Genomic DNA, 14015 nt, shown 5'->3' on the forward strand with positions numbered 1-14015 from the left:
TATACATCTCATGTTTGAACATCCTCCACACACAAGTATTGTACAAAAATAGCTTTTTTTTCTGTTTATTTACATCTGAGTATGATTAATTAATTTCAGTCTTTTTTTACAATAATTACAAAAAAGTACATATACCATTAGGTGGCGCTCTAATCAACGTTATCAACATTTACATCTTCCAAATAATTGTGTGAAAATCTGAATTCCAAGCACGAAATGAATAGGCATTCTGAAATATTTTAAAAGGTTATTTATCGAAATAAATTCTCATTCGCGAATATTTTTAAACTTTGTATGCATTTTGATATTTAATATTTGATTCACTCAATGAAACATTGCAGCATCGATACGTTTGATCAGATATTTAAAACCGGTTAAAAACATAAAAAGAAAATAATTTTGATTATAGAGAAAAATAAATTTTGAAAGACATTTCCTCTGCTTTTTTAATGCTAATTAGAATATATACGAGGCATGCGCAGACTGGTTTTGTTCGACTCATATGTATTCGAACCGAGATTACTTTTACTTTTTTATTTATTCAAAAAGCAGCTTTTAATAAATTTTTTCCCAATTTGAAAATTAAATTTAAGTCTTAATTACCTCGAAATTTTCGATTATGGGGATTAATCCTATGTGTTCCAAAATATTTTATAATATACGCAACCAAAAAAAATAATATTTTATTTACATGCAACTGGGTCATCTGACTGGGTCGTCCCAGATTATAAACAGAATTTATTTTGAATCCTTTGATTAAGAAACAATTAAAAAGACAACGTAAAACTCAACATCTAGGTGCGAATCGTAACAAATACAAATTAAAATAGGGGGAAAAACACTAAATATAAAAATTATATTAAAATTTAAAAATCTGTTTTATTTTTTGACACAATTGCTTTAACATTCTGAAGGAACCGTAAATCTGTCCAGTATCTCCTTCTCGCAACAGGTGGCGCGCACCTAACGATGTTTGGCAAATAAAACAAAAAATTGAGATGTAATTTACAAAGTAGCCATTGGCACGCTAACGTTTCTTTGTTTTTTACACGTGAAAAAAAAAAAAAAATCTGCCAGAAATGACGTCCTAACAAACATTAAATTGAAAATGTCAACTATATACAATAAAATCCTGACTCGAAACTTTACAATGAGCGGTCAGACGTCTTAAGAAAATTTCGTCATAACTATATATACAATGGAAAGACGTCTCAGAACAAGAAAGTAACAGCTGGCAGGCTACCACTCTCGCAGCTAATCACATGACTGCAGCCCTTGACAGGTGTTCGGCAGTCTCGCTAGCAGGCTCTAAGGGGGGTAAATTATCCGGGGATTAAGTCCTGTGGGCATATCCAAGCCCCGTCGAAACTGTACATAGCTACGATCTCTTGTTATTGTGGGGCTCAGAGGGGAGAGGAAACTAGAAGTCAACTTCAAGGTTACGTGCAAGAAATGACAGGTAGCTGATATTCGGTTCATGGGGTGAGTAGGGTTGGCACTGTGTTTGGCAGGATCAAGTCGGCAGGCAGGCCGTCAAACTCCCGCATTTTTACCACTGTCTTTATCACAGAAGGCGTTGCTATTCACCTTGGACAGAAACTGAAGTTGGGGAACAGGTGGCAATGCAGAGATAGAAACCTGAAAAGAGAGGGAAAAAAAGTTTGTTTTAGAGGGCTATTATAGCATTAACATAATGACAATACAGAATTTATTATGACGATAACCCAATCATATTGGTAGAGGCATCTGGAGTTTGCCTGATAAAAAAATGGACCGATCAAAGGCTCTCCTTTTCAAAGGGAGGCGGTGCTAAGTGGAATGTGGTTGTTATTCGGCGTGGGTTTTGGTCGAGTTGCGACACAGAAAAAAAATCGGTGGCCTCATTTCCTTTCAGGGCAGACAGTGGACATCCCTATCGGGAGGTACAAGTGACTGATGGACATCCACTATCCTTGAAACCGTCTAAACATAATTAGAAATGCTCTTCGTCAAGGTCAGGTATGGCTGCGAGGCAAGCAAATGAAGTCACATAACTGCTTCTCGGTCTCCTCGGCCACTGGACGCTGCTATAATGATTCTAATTATTATGCAACGCTTCGCGGCTAATGGCAGAAAGAATGAAGAAGAAAAAAAATTTCGCCATTACACTCAATAGGCCAATAAATGAGACTACAAGCGGCATCAAACTAAATGGCCTCTGCCAAAACCCATTATTTTGCCCTTGAGGGCCTCCTCACTCGACATGTGTTTGATTTATAACAAAAAGTAGCCGCCTGAGGTCACTGCATTAGCAACCTTGCACGTCACAAATAACTGCTTTTTAGACAGCTACTGTATACCCCTGTCTCGCAGGGAATAAATAGAAGACATGGAAGAACTTCAAAGCACGAGATGGTTTTTCCTCCCTTTAATTTGAAAAGAGTAAACCTAGGCGAGGTTTGTCGAATTATTTTAACCTTATATAACAAACATTTTGCTTTTGCCCGATTTAACTCGGGAAAAAGCAAAAATCATGCCTTTGTTTAAAGTTCAAAACAGAACTCTCTCAATCTCCAAGGGTTGTCCCAGTTATGCACAATTTTTTTTAAAAATAAATCTCCAGAATCAAACAATGCAAACTTCTTAGACAAGATCTTACCTCGTAGGATCTATCCTTGGATCAAAGCCATCTATTGACAGGACATTCATCTCTCTTCCAAACCGCGAGTAACTAAAGGAAATCTGTAAAGAATAATACGTGAAGTGTAAGAACTTTACAATATTAAAATAAGCACAGGTACATTTTCTAGCTCATTTTATAAAAATTGGTTCAAAATTCGGCTGTATCTATAAAGTCCTAAGATTTGCTGCAGCACTAAGTATACATTTTTTTGGTTATATCATCAGTAATACCATTTGGTCTAGATCTCCAGACATAATGACTCTGAAAACCCAGAATGATTCCAGTGCTCACCAGGTCCCGTTTTGAAAATTTTCAAAATGGGAAAATCATTATGCGTGAAGATATAAAAATCGTTGGTTGGTTGTTCTAGGAGCATCAGCAACTAAGGTCATATTGCGCTGTACAATAATGTCTCTTATAAATTGCGAGTGGATGAAAAACCATGTTATCCTCGCATGAGACCGATTAACTCCGTCAAGTTGTGAAAAGACCGATAAAAATTCCTCGCATTGACGGAATTCGAATTCATTCTTTTCCATCCGGTGTGTGTGGGGAGTGATGGTGATAATACCATTTGTGCTACCCACGAGGGCACAATTTACAGGAATCAGGTCATTTAGAGCGCATGTCCAATGAAAACGAATGAGATCCATTATCATAACTATCCTGTGGCCAAACTCCGTAAAGCAGGGGGGGCCGCTATCCATACGACAATCTCAGCTGCTCAGATTGGTCTACGATATTCAGTTGAACAGAGGCATATTAAATAATTTCATCCCAATAGTCTCTTTTGGAGCGAATACTTTTGTAGGAATCCAGTATGGATAATTTTGGGGATGGCACTTTTGGAAAAGAATCCCATAATTATGGACGATTCTGAGTTCATCTCTCTTTTCTACACTTTCTTAAAATTTAATACCATCTGCAAAATATATAATAATGGACCCAAATGCATTTAACAACAAGGAAACTAAAACTATGAGGTCCCCTAAATTTCCCATACTATTCTATGATAGGATGAAAAAGCTATTTAACCCTCACTGGACTGAAAACCAAATATCTCTAAAATATAAAAACACAGCCTCTAATGCAAAAAATAATATTACCAATAATTGTGGATGTGGAGATGATATAAAACAGTACAGAAACCATGAAACAAAATTGTAAATATAAGAAGGCAAAAGATTTGAGGTGAGGGGCAGCTTCAGCATTTGCTTCAATGTCATCCATAGTAGTGAAACGATGATCCCGAAGCCCCATTTTCAGTTTATGGAACAGCCAGAAGTCAGACAGTGCAAGGTCGGAGGAGAAGGAAGGCTGCTGCATGACTGTTTTTTTTTTTTTTTTTTTTCGCAGCCAAAAACTGCTGAACTGCCATGGCCATGTGGCTGGGCGCGTTGTCATGCTGCAGAATCCTGCCATTTTTGCGGTCGTCTTCGCCTCACATTCTCATACAAACATTTAAAAACTCAACTTAAGTAAACAACAATACGGCTTCTCCCCATAGTCACAAATTCGTGGTGCACTATGCCCTCATCGTCGAAAAAACAATCAGCATGATTTTTGACATTGGAGTTTGTTGCAGGAAAGTTCTTGGGCCATGGGGACATTTTTGTGTACCATTCCAATGATTCCAACTTGGTTTCTAGGTCGTAGGAGACCATCCAACTACTCTCATCACCAGTGACGACTCTTCTTGGGAATCCCGGATCCTGGGTAGATTTTTCGAACAAATCATCTGCGATGGCTTTTCTGCAGTCCGTTTAATCGTCACAGCAAGAGTAGAACAAACTTTGCACACACAGAGACGCGATGCATCCATAAATCTCATCAGGATTGTGTGTACTGAGCCTACAGACAGTCCAACTTCATAAGCAATCTCAACAACAGTCATTCACCTATCATTTCACACGAGTTCCTTTACTTTCGTGACATCAAAGGGGATCCACCGCGAGGTTCATCTTCTAGTGTTTCCTGTCTGTTTTAAAACCGATTAAACCACTCATAAACAGCTGATTTCTTCAAAGCATCATCTCGACCAACTTTCTATAATGCTTACAGCTCTGTAGCACTTTTCCCAAGTTTAAAGAACTTGATGTTAGCAACGCTGTTCAAACTAAGCCATTTTGCAAACAATCAGCTGTGACACACGAGGGAAGTTTCTAGCCACTTTCACTTGACATGCGTATGCACCAGAGTCATAGTCAACGTCCCAAGTAACCTTACGGTCGTAGCGCAAACCATTTAAATACCAGCGTGCGAGTCCGAAAACTTTTTTGAATGTACTACGTATTACAAAAAAAGAAGGTACACATATAAACATGTTTATTAGTTTTTCCCCTATTGTCTTCAACATGTCCGTCCGCATGGCTATGGTGAAGACAATAAACTCCTAGTGGCGGAACTGAAGTACTTGGTATTACTGTTTGTTGTCGTGTGCTGATTGGAAGAAACGAATCGGCAAATATGGCGGATTTTGAAATTTTTACATACTGGTTTAAATTTTGTATATAATTTTACAGGAGTTTTGCGTGAACGAACCTATCTACTCGCACGCTACCACGTTTCTTCGTAGCATAGGGCCCTTGCTGGTATTGACGTTACAGTTATTTATTGAATTCTCCCATATGATCTCCCGATTCAACGGTTTTAACGATGGTAAGTGACGTATCTTTAAAGATTCGTTAAGAAAACATTAAATAAGTACAGCAATTGATAACAAAAAAATTAGATAAAAGCTCAACTTTTATGGTCACCAAGTCATTCGCGGTCGGTGGTTAAAAGAGGCGGGGGACCCCGATTGAAAAGGTCCTAAATCCTAACAAAGGGCTCTCCCCTCAGTATCTGTAAGGAGAACTAGATCAACCTTTAAATTATTAACACAGGACCAGTACACAGAATCTAAAAATTCGGTATCTTTACCATTAAACAGGGACCGAAAAACACACCAAGTATGGACATAAATCGTTTTATTTTATTTTTTCTCTACCTCCCAGAAAGTCGAGTTTTTCATCCCAAAAAAGACATGCAATTTACTGTTCTACAATGAACTCCAGTGTAGATGCTTTATATCGCTTAAGCCTCAACTTGATCCTGTTTTCGCACTAGTTTTTTAGTTAGAACAGGATGCCATCCCCCAAAATCTCCACCCAATTGTTTCTACAATGTCACACAAACCGGATATCAAAATATCCACTATTATAATTTGGCGTGTTTCTTTTCTTTTGTTTGCCTCCTCTCTGCACTCTGAAGGGACTAACCCTTAAACCTGCGGTCAATGTTCATCAGTGCCCGGAGAGCAACTCTGAATTACTATGTCGATGACACTTCCCGGGGGCAGAGGAAATAGTAATATTTTTTTAAACGGAAACACGTGTCCATTAACAAGTTTCTTTCGACGAAAGCTGTGAACTCAACTGTTACCGACATTATCTAACAATAATGGCAAACATTGAGCTTCCCCAGCTTGCCTTATCAGTGTATGAGAATCACGTGGTCGCATATAAACGGGGGGGGGGGGGATTGCAGAACTGTAATGGATATACAACGAAAGTGAACGAGAACAAACTTTGCTATCCTTGCTCATAAAAGAGTCAAATATAAATTTTATGAAAATCCATCCACTAGAAATGGAGTTATGAGGGCAGACAAGGTAAAGAAAACAGGCTATTTAGGCATACAAGCTAAGGCACCTAAAAACACTCACATGACTGGTTTGAAAGAGAATAAAGATATTCTCATTTTGTCTTAGCCACCCAAAGAGAAATATCTTTATCAAGACCCAATATTCTTTGTGGATAGCACAGTGGTTGTGATCACTATACTCCCCAAAGGGATGGTAAAGGCCCGGGTTCACATCCCGATTGGCACGAGGAACTTATGTTTTTATCACTTCGTGGCTGAGTTAGTCAGCCTCAGGCGAGGATCGGTTTCTCCCACCCCAAGGAAACTCGGGGTTTTCATCCAATGAAGCAGCTAAACTAGATGAGGTAATTCTCGGGTGGCCTAATGCAACAGTTTTTTTTACATCGAGATCCACTGTGCCATTTCTTAGGCATAATATGCAGTTAATGGAGGTTCCAATTAAGCATTGTGCTTCAACCTTTCAATGCTTGCAGCAGGTTCTTTAGACCTATCAATCACATGGCACTCGCCAAATGTTTAACATCCTCTACACAGAAATAAAGAAGCGAAAGGCAAGTTAATGAACCATTCTCCTAATAGTAGATGTCCTAATGTATCAGATGGGGGAGGGGGAAGATAGAGGGAGAAACATGTCACTTTTTGATATTTGGAATCCCAATGCGAAATTAGGTCATTCACAACTTTGTGCAAAGTCGTACAAGTCAATTGACTTTCTCTCCATTGCTGAAAGGAGTCTGTAAAGGTAGAGAAGGGGAAACATGGGGGGATGCGAATCCGTTCCCTCGCATGGATTTTCTATTGAAGTGAACTGGTCCTGCCAGTCTCATCTCTGTCTCCGTATCCGAGCATCGCGCAGCCCGAGGCCAATCATTAAACAGAATCCGTCGAAGGGACGTCGTCAAGGAAAAAACCCGATAAAAGCGTTCATAGCGGGGAAAAAAAAAAGAAAGAAAGAAAAAAATTAACACACGATTTGGACGAGGATCATCTACGCACGCAACCTTCCCCACACATCCTGGTTCTTTAACGAGGTCACAAAAGGGACATCACTCAATCCTGTCACCTTGCCAGGCTCAGACCAAAAACGCGGGTGTGGCGTTTGAGACGTTGCATTCTTACAACCACCAGGACAACCTGGCCGTTCTCCGATAACGAATACATCGCAGGTTTCACGTGGAGGACGAACCACCTGGGTTTAGCAGTCACGGTCATGCATTATTCATAAACTGTCGACTTCGGATTGGGGTGGCTCCTTCCTCAAGGCTTCTGGTAGCCGATTAAAACAAATGCTCACCTCGTTATAGGAGCGGCCATTACCGGTGCCACTTACGATGCCTACCTGTATTTATTACAACCCTTTCAATCTTCTTTGACGTTTGAAAGAGCTTTGGACTTCAATTGACACTTTAACACTAGTGGCCATGTTTCTAAACATAAAATTTACAGCCAAACAAAAATTATCTAAATATTTATACCTCCCCCCCCCTGCAGTTTTAATGGAGCATGCCTACAGTCCATCTGCAGCAATAGTCAGGACTTAAAATGCACTCAAAACTTAAATTATGTAATATTTATAAACCAGTTTCTCTTTAAATCTTCAACACCCACCTGATCAGCGTAGGTCTCCGGTTTGATGAACTTCATTGGTTCAAAGTGGGAGTGAAATTGCTCAACTACTGTCAGCTTTTTCTTCAGCAAGTGCTCTGCAAAAACAAAAAAAATATCATATTAAACGATGAGGAATGTCCTTTACATTCTAACCAATCAACAACAGCAATCGGACAAAGACCATCGTACTTTAAATATCAGAGGATAACTATCAACGAAAAACATGTTACGTGGTAAACTATTCTGGCACCATAAACAATATCAGTTATTCAGCAAGACCATCACTGCTGAAGTGCTGATCTAAGAAGGTCATGACACGCATGTGTCGTAAAAAAAGTCTTCCCTCCGGGAGACGTTCAAGAAATGTGTCCCAAGAAGCAGACCTCGACGTCAAGTTCTAACAAGTATCTAAAAGCGCTGAATGCCATGATTGATGAGTGGCCCCCTTTATCAGAAGACCCCCTGCCAGTGTAAGAAGCAAGTTTCGCACAGCTTTATACCAAGAATCTCCTAAGTTCTTCATTTCTCAGTCTTCGCGTGACCGAATCTTTCTCAAAAGCCGTAAATCAAGAATGTCGCATGGCAACATGTCGTCTTACCATCCATTCGTCTTTTCTGAACGAGACGGGAGGGAGCAGAGAGACAGCAAGATAGATGGAAGGGGTTCGCTTTATGCCCGAGGCTAGGGACAAGTTACGGCAGCTGGCGGTTGGGTGTCGGACACACTGGCCTTCACCTGCTTAACTGATCAAGATTTTCGTCACGTGCATTGGAGCCAATCTTCCCCTTTTCAGATGTAACCTCATTTAGGCCAGTGTCTCTGTGCACGAGTCGCCAAAGGCTCCTTCCTACCTTTACCTTAAAAGCTGCAAAAGTGAATGGACTATTCTATCAACCATAAGGGGAGAATTGTTTACTTACAACACTACTCACCAATAAATAAATTTCTTAAAAAGATAAAATAGCAAATTGGTCAGAAACCGGTGCACCCCCATCAAAATCATTGCCTTGCATATGATTATATCGACAGAATATTGAACCTATAAGCGAACATACACTCAGTGATCACTAAATTATGACCACCCTATCCGCATAGCTTCGTAGGCTAGAGCAGTGGTAATCTGTATCTGGTCTTACAAGTCAGTCATGAGACGTAGTAAAGATATCATGGACTTTCGAAAGGGCATGATTGTGGGAGCTTCTACGTCTGGTCCCTCCATATCGGAAACTAACGTCTTGTCCGTTGCTCACTGCCCACGTGGTTAAGGTGTACAAAGAATGGTGTCGAACGAGTCAAACCACTTGCAGCCGACAGAACTAAAATGTCATGGTGAGTGAAGAGTGCAGCGCGTTGTACGGGCTAAACGGCAGGTCACTGTGTGACAGTTGACAACGCAATACAATATTGGGAATGCAACAATATCCCAAATGACGATGTACCCGCACACCCAGACATATGGGGTTCCACATGAGGCACCCTCTCCTCAACGCTGATCATCGTCGATGGCGAATGCTGTGGTGTCAACAACACACTTTTTGGACACTGGAAAACTGGAAAAGTGTGCTGGTCGGATGACCCCAAATACTCTTCGTTTGTGGTGCAAGCAACACAAGTCCATGGATCCATCGTGCCCACTGTCCAGACAGATGGCGGTGGTTGCTTAATACGGGGCATGTTTTGTTGGCAAGAACTAGGACCCCTGATGCATATGGACTAACCGGCAGCTCTTAGGAGACCATGAGCGCTCTGCCATGTTGCATTTTTTTCCAGACAGAAACGGGATCTTCCAAGACGATAATGTGCTGTGTTATCGGTTGATTGGAGGCCAATCAACCATATTAATTCACTCCATCTGACTCCAAATTCGCCCGACATCAATCCAACTGAACACCCTATTCTATTCTAACATGTGGAAAGCCTTGTGGGCAGCATGGCTGCAGACGCCTATGGACGTCTTCAGACATCTAGTGGAGTCAATACCCAGGCGAAAAGCGGCTGTTATCCTTGCGAACGGTGGCCCAACACATCGGATTAGGTAGGTGGACATAATTCATTGATTACTCGGTGTATATACTCAGCATTACTACACCATGCGAAAAAAACCTAGATTCGAATCTTGTCAAGACAGGAGGAATTTTTACATGCTTTTTCACACCAATGAGTTCACATTTTAGAAATCTATTTAATTTTAAGATTAAATTTTTTTTAATTGGTCCAAACTTTTGGGATACCTATATAATTCAAATCAGCCACAACCAAAACAATACTTTCAATTAATCCTGTTTAAAGTCATCACTGAGCATAATTAAAGTTAATATTCCTCATCTTTCAGCTTTATTTGGAGATCCATCAAAGCGTGGTGGAAAGGAGAGACCCATCCTCATCTCTGAGATATACCAAAATCGAACAATCATTGCGCGCCCTCTAAAAATACTTTAGCCAATATTTATGTATTCCTGATGCATTTGCACTATATTTATACATAGTCTAGACTCCTTCATAGCTTGAGGCTTATGCCCTAAACGCTTGAGTCTAAATACATGATACACCATCAGGCATCTCTCATATTGTGGAGTTATACTTCATAACTGTTTTGCCATCATTGCATCACTCGGGTACCTACCCACCCACCGAAGAAGGGCCAAATAGCCCTGAAACGGTGCCGTCTGGGTGGTGGTATCCATCTGAGAATAAGTAACATTAGTCTTCTCCTTAGGTGAAGCGTTACTTATTCGAAGTAGTGCAATATCATGGCAACTCGTTGTGAAGGTATTCACAATATGAGATATAACTTAAAACGATGCCGTTTTATTAATAATCTGATTTATTCAGATACAGCTATGTATTCCTGATGCATTTGCACTATATTTATACATAGCCAATATTTATTATTAAATAAATGGATCTTTAGAAATGCAACAAAGAATGGTTACTGGGAGGAGGGTGGGGGAAATCCCGATTAGGGGGAACGCATCACGCACGCTACCAGGAAACTAATTTCTGCAAAGTTTGCGCACACACAGAAGCGATAAGAAGTGTCACTGTTGAAGGCATGCTTCTTCCCTGGAGGCTTGTAGACGAGACCTTGGCTGGAACCGCTAGCGATGGCATGAGGATAACTAAGGTGACCTCTGGGGGTATCATTAAATCGGCGGTTTCGCCATTTGTCCCTCGGGTAACTTTTAATTAGGGAGCTACTGTAGATTATCACTAAATCTCAGCGGTGTTGCGTGCAGAGCTCTGAGATGACACGAACGCCTTGAAACCTTGAAATTACAGGCCCCCTGGTCAGCTCAGCCGTTCAGGTGATAAACCTCAGCACTTCTCGGTACCACCCTGAGGCTACAACTAACACCATCTTACGGTCAAGCTAAAGTTATACGTTGTCACCAACGTTGGCAAAGTGGCATGAAGACTCCTACTGAAGCTGTGGCAAACCTGCATTTATTTTGATTACAATCAGTTCTGCCTTCGTTCAATTGCTAAAAAATATATATATAATAGGGATAAAAAAAAAGGAAATCCAGTAATCATTTATACTAAGAAGGTCTCTTAGTGTCGTGTCAAATTATTCGTTTCTTTCAAAATAAATAAAAAGATTTCCTGTCGTTGAATGGGCAATAGAAAACAGGTTTGAAAGTTGGTTTCGAGCTGAGTTAAGTCGACTGATCACGATATCATTTGTGATTTTATTCTTAAGGATGGAAAAAGTGCAATACCCCTTAAGATGGTACCTCAGGATTGGTCGGCATTTAAACTGAGCATGTTCTTTTATTTATTTTTCTATGTGGGATGAAAATCTACTCGCTAATAGCTCAACGATAATCGGATTAAGAACACGCTGGACTAACAAGAGTAAATAAATACTGCATTAGTTAGAACATGAATACGAATCAATCAATTTTGTAACGCACAAGATGGCTCGGTGGAGTGGATTCCCAAAACAAACAAAATATTACCAAATAATACACAGAATTATTTATTTTTGAAGGGAAAATGTATATACAATTTGGGCTAAGTATGGGCAATCATCTTTCTTCTGTCACAGGTAAATCTTCAGAAGAAAATGTCCTCATGAATAATTGACCCCCACCTAAAGACATTAGCAATACGATTGAGCATTACTTTTCCAATGTTTTTGGATGGGAATCCATTACTCATTGGGGAATTTTTTGCATATTTTGTCTTCTTGTGAATAGGACGAAGAAACTATTTCAAAGACATGTCATCCAGAAAAATATACGAGGATGCTTAATTTTAACCGCATCAGGGAAATATTTAGTAATTTATACTAAATATTTCCCACAAGAAGAGGAGGTCACCTAAAATATGTGTCAACACAGTGCGATAACTGGCTCATTTGGTTTAACACCAGTAACTCCCAAAATGTATATAGACAGACATGAATCCACGAGGACCCTGGGTTAGTCTGGGACAAAACTAAATTTCAGTCACCACTCTTCAAACGCAAGAGAAAGAAAACTATTTCGGTATTATGAACTGCAAGTTGCTTTACATTCACATACACAGATGGATGAAAAACCGGCTTTTGTTTTTCGATTCCATTCCTAAAAGCTAAACACCAAAATTAAAATTTCAAAACTAAACTACTCCAAAACAAGCACAACACTTACCTATAATGTAGCCCATTGTGACGTCATCTGGTAGTCGAATCTTCTCACCAATGCTGATAAACTTTCCTCCGCTGTGGAAAAATACGAATTTTTAAGTTATTTGCACCACTTACCTTAAGATAGAAATCAGACTGGAGTTGTTTAAATTATAAGCGAAAATTATACTTAATAGTAACAAAGAAATTATTTCAAAAGATGGAACGAGATCTTTTTAGATAAGTGGCAGAAGACAGCTTCATTGTAACAGCAATGGTAAAGCACCAGGACAGCATTTATTAGTGGGGTGCATGATATGGGGTTTTTCAAAGAAGAATGTTTATTTTTGTGCGTTTCATTAAAATCATTTTTGCAGTGACAAAGGACAGCCGTAGAAGAAGATAACTCCGTCATGCTTGACTCAACCAAACAACCGTTGTGGATCCAAGTATCCGTGACATTCAGAAATACGAGGAGGATTCAAAAGAGATTTGTGTCCACCCAGAAGTAGTTGCGATAGAAGGCTGAAACATTACATATTTTTCACTTTTTCAACATACTAACCAGAAATATTATACATTTTTTCCTCCTCTCAATACAATTTTAGAGGCCAGCTTTGTAGAAGTCCTCTGACTGTCCTTCAAACCACAACTCAGTTGCAGAAATCCGCAGCAAAATGTTTTCCACAAAGAATGAACTTCAGAGAAGGAAAGAGGAGGATACCGGGTAAGGTCAGGGAAATAAGCAAAATGTGGAAATATTTCGAACCCACATTCGTGGACACACCTCAATGCAGCATGCGAGGGAATGCGCATGGGCATTATAGTGGAGCAGGCACACACCTTTTTACAGCTTTCCCAGTCTTTCTTTTATAGCAGCACTTAGCTTTATGAGGAGATTGAACCTGTACTTCACCATCACAGTACAGCCCTTTTGAAGGTGATCTGTTAATATTACACCATGCTGATCCCAAAAAAACTGACAGCATTACCTTCCAGTACTTGGTTGCACTTTACCTTTGGTGATTCTGCATGCTTCCATTGTTTTGACATTTGTTTAGTTTCGGGTTCATAGTGATGGATCCAAGTATCCGTGAAAAACACTCCTTACTTTTCCTGGCACATCGACAATATTTCATACACACATTGTGCCCCCTCCTTCTGATAAGAAGTCAGAAGTCTGAGAACCCATCTAGTAGACACTTTACTCATAAGCGACCGTTGATGAATAATGTTCTCCACAGACACTACACTAGTTTGGAGCTCTGCAGCTAGTTCTCTGACGTTAATACGGCGATCTTCCAAGATTAATGCCTCAATTTTTGCAACGCTCTTCTGTTACAGCAGTTGCTGGGCATCCTGAGATTTCTTCATCATGCACTGAGGTTCTTCCACATTTGAATTCTTTATCTCAATGTGCAACAACGCTGTAAGTGAGTACAGTAATCTTTTTCAAAAGAGTGACCATTTCTTCGTGGATTGTTTTGGGT

At 39.9% G+C, this 14015-nt stretch overlaps 1 protein-coding gene across 1 annotated transcript in view; it reads right to left on the bottom strand.

Annotated features, from left to right (window-relative positions):
• Nucleotides 1–688: 688 nt before the first annotated feature.
• fng (Fringe glycosyltransferase) overlaps nt 689–14015 on the bottom strand; it is a 54618-nt gene continuing 41291 nt past the window's right edge. Inside the window, exons 7-10 of the mRNA XM_090371380.1 lie at nt 12551–12621; nt 7916–8010; nt 2639–2721; nt 689–1638 (exon numbers count right to left, since the gene is read on the bottom strand). Of these exons, the coding sequence (XP_090227506.1) occupies nt 1584–1638; nt 2639–2721; nt 7916–8010; nt 12551–12621 (304 nt within the window). The 3' untranslated portion in view covers nt 689–1583. The remainder of the gene's footprint in view (nt 1639–2638; nt 2722–7915; nt 8011–12550; nt 12622–14015) is intronic.

This window comes from Mastigoproctus giganteus, chromosome 4 (genome assembly GCF_048544385.1).
Source record: "Mastigoproctus giganteus isolate SK-2022 chromosome 4, ASM4854438v1, whole genome shotgun sequence".
Taxonomy (NCBI): Eukaryota; Metazoa; Arthropoda; class Arachnida; order Uropygi; family Thelyphonidae; genus Mastigoproctus; species Mastigoproctus giganteus.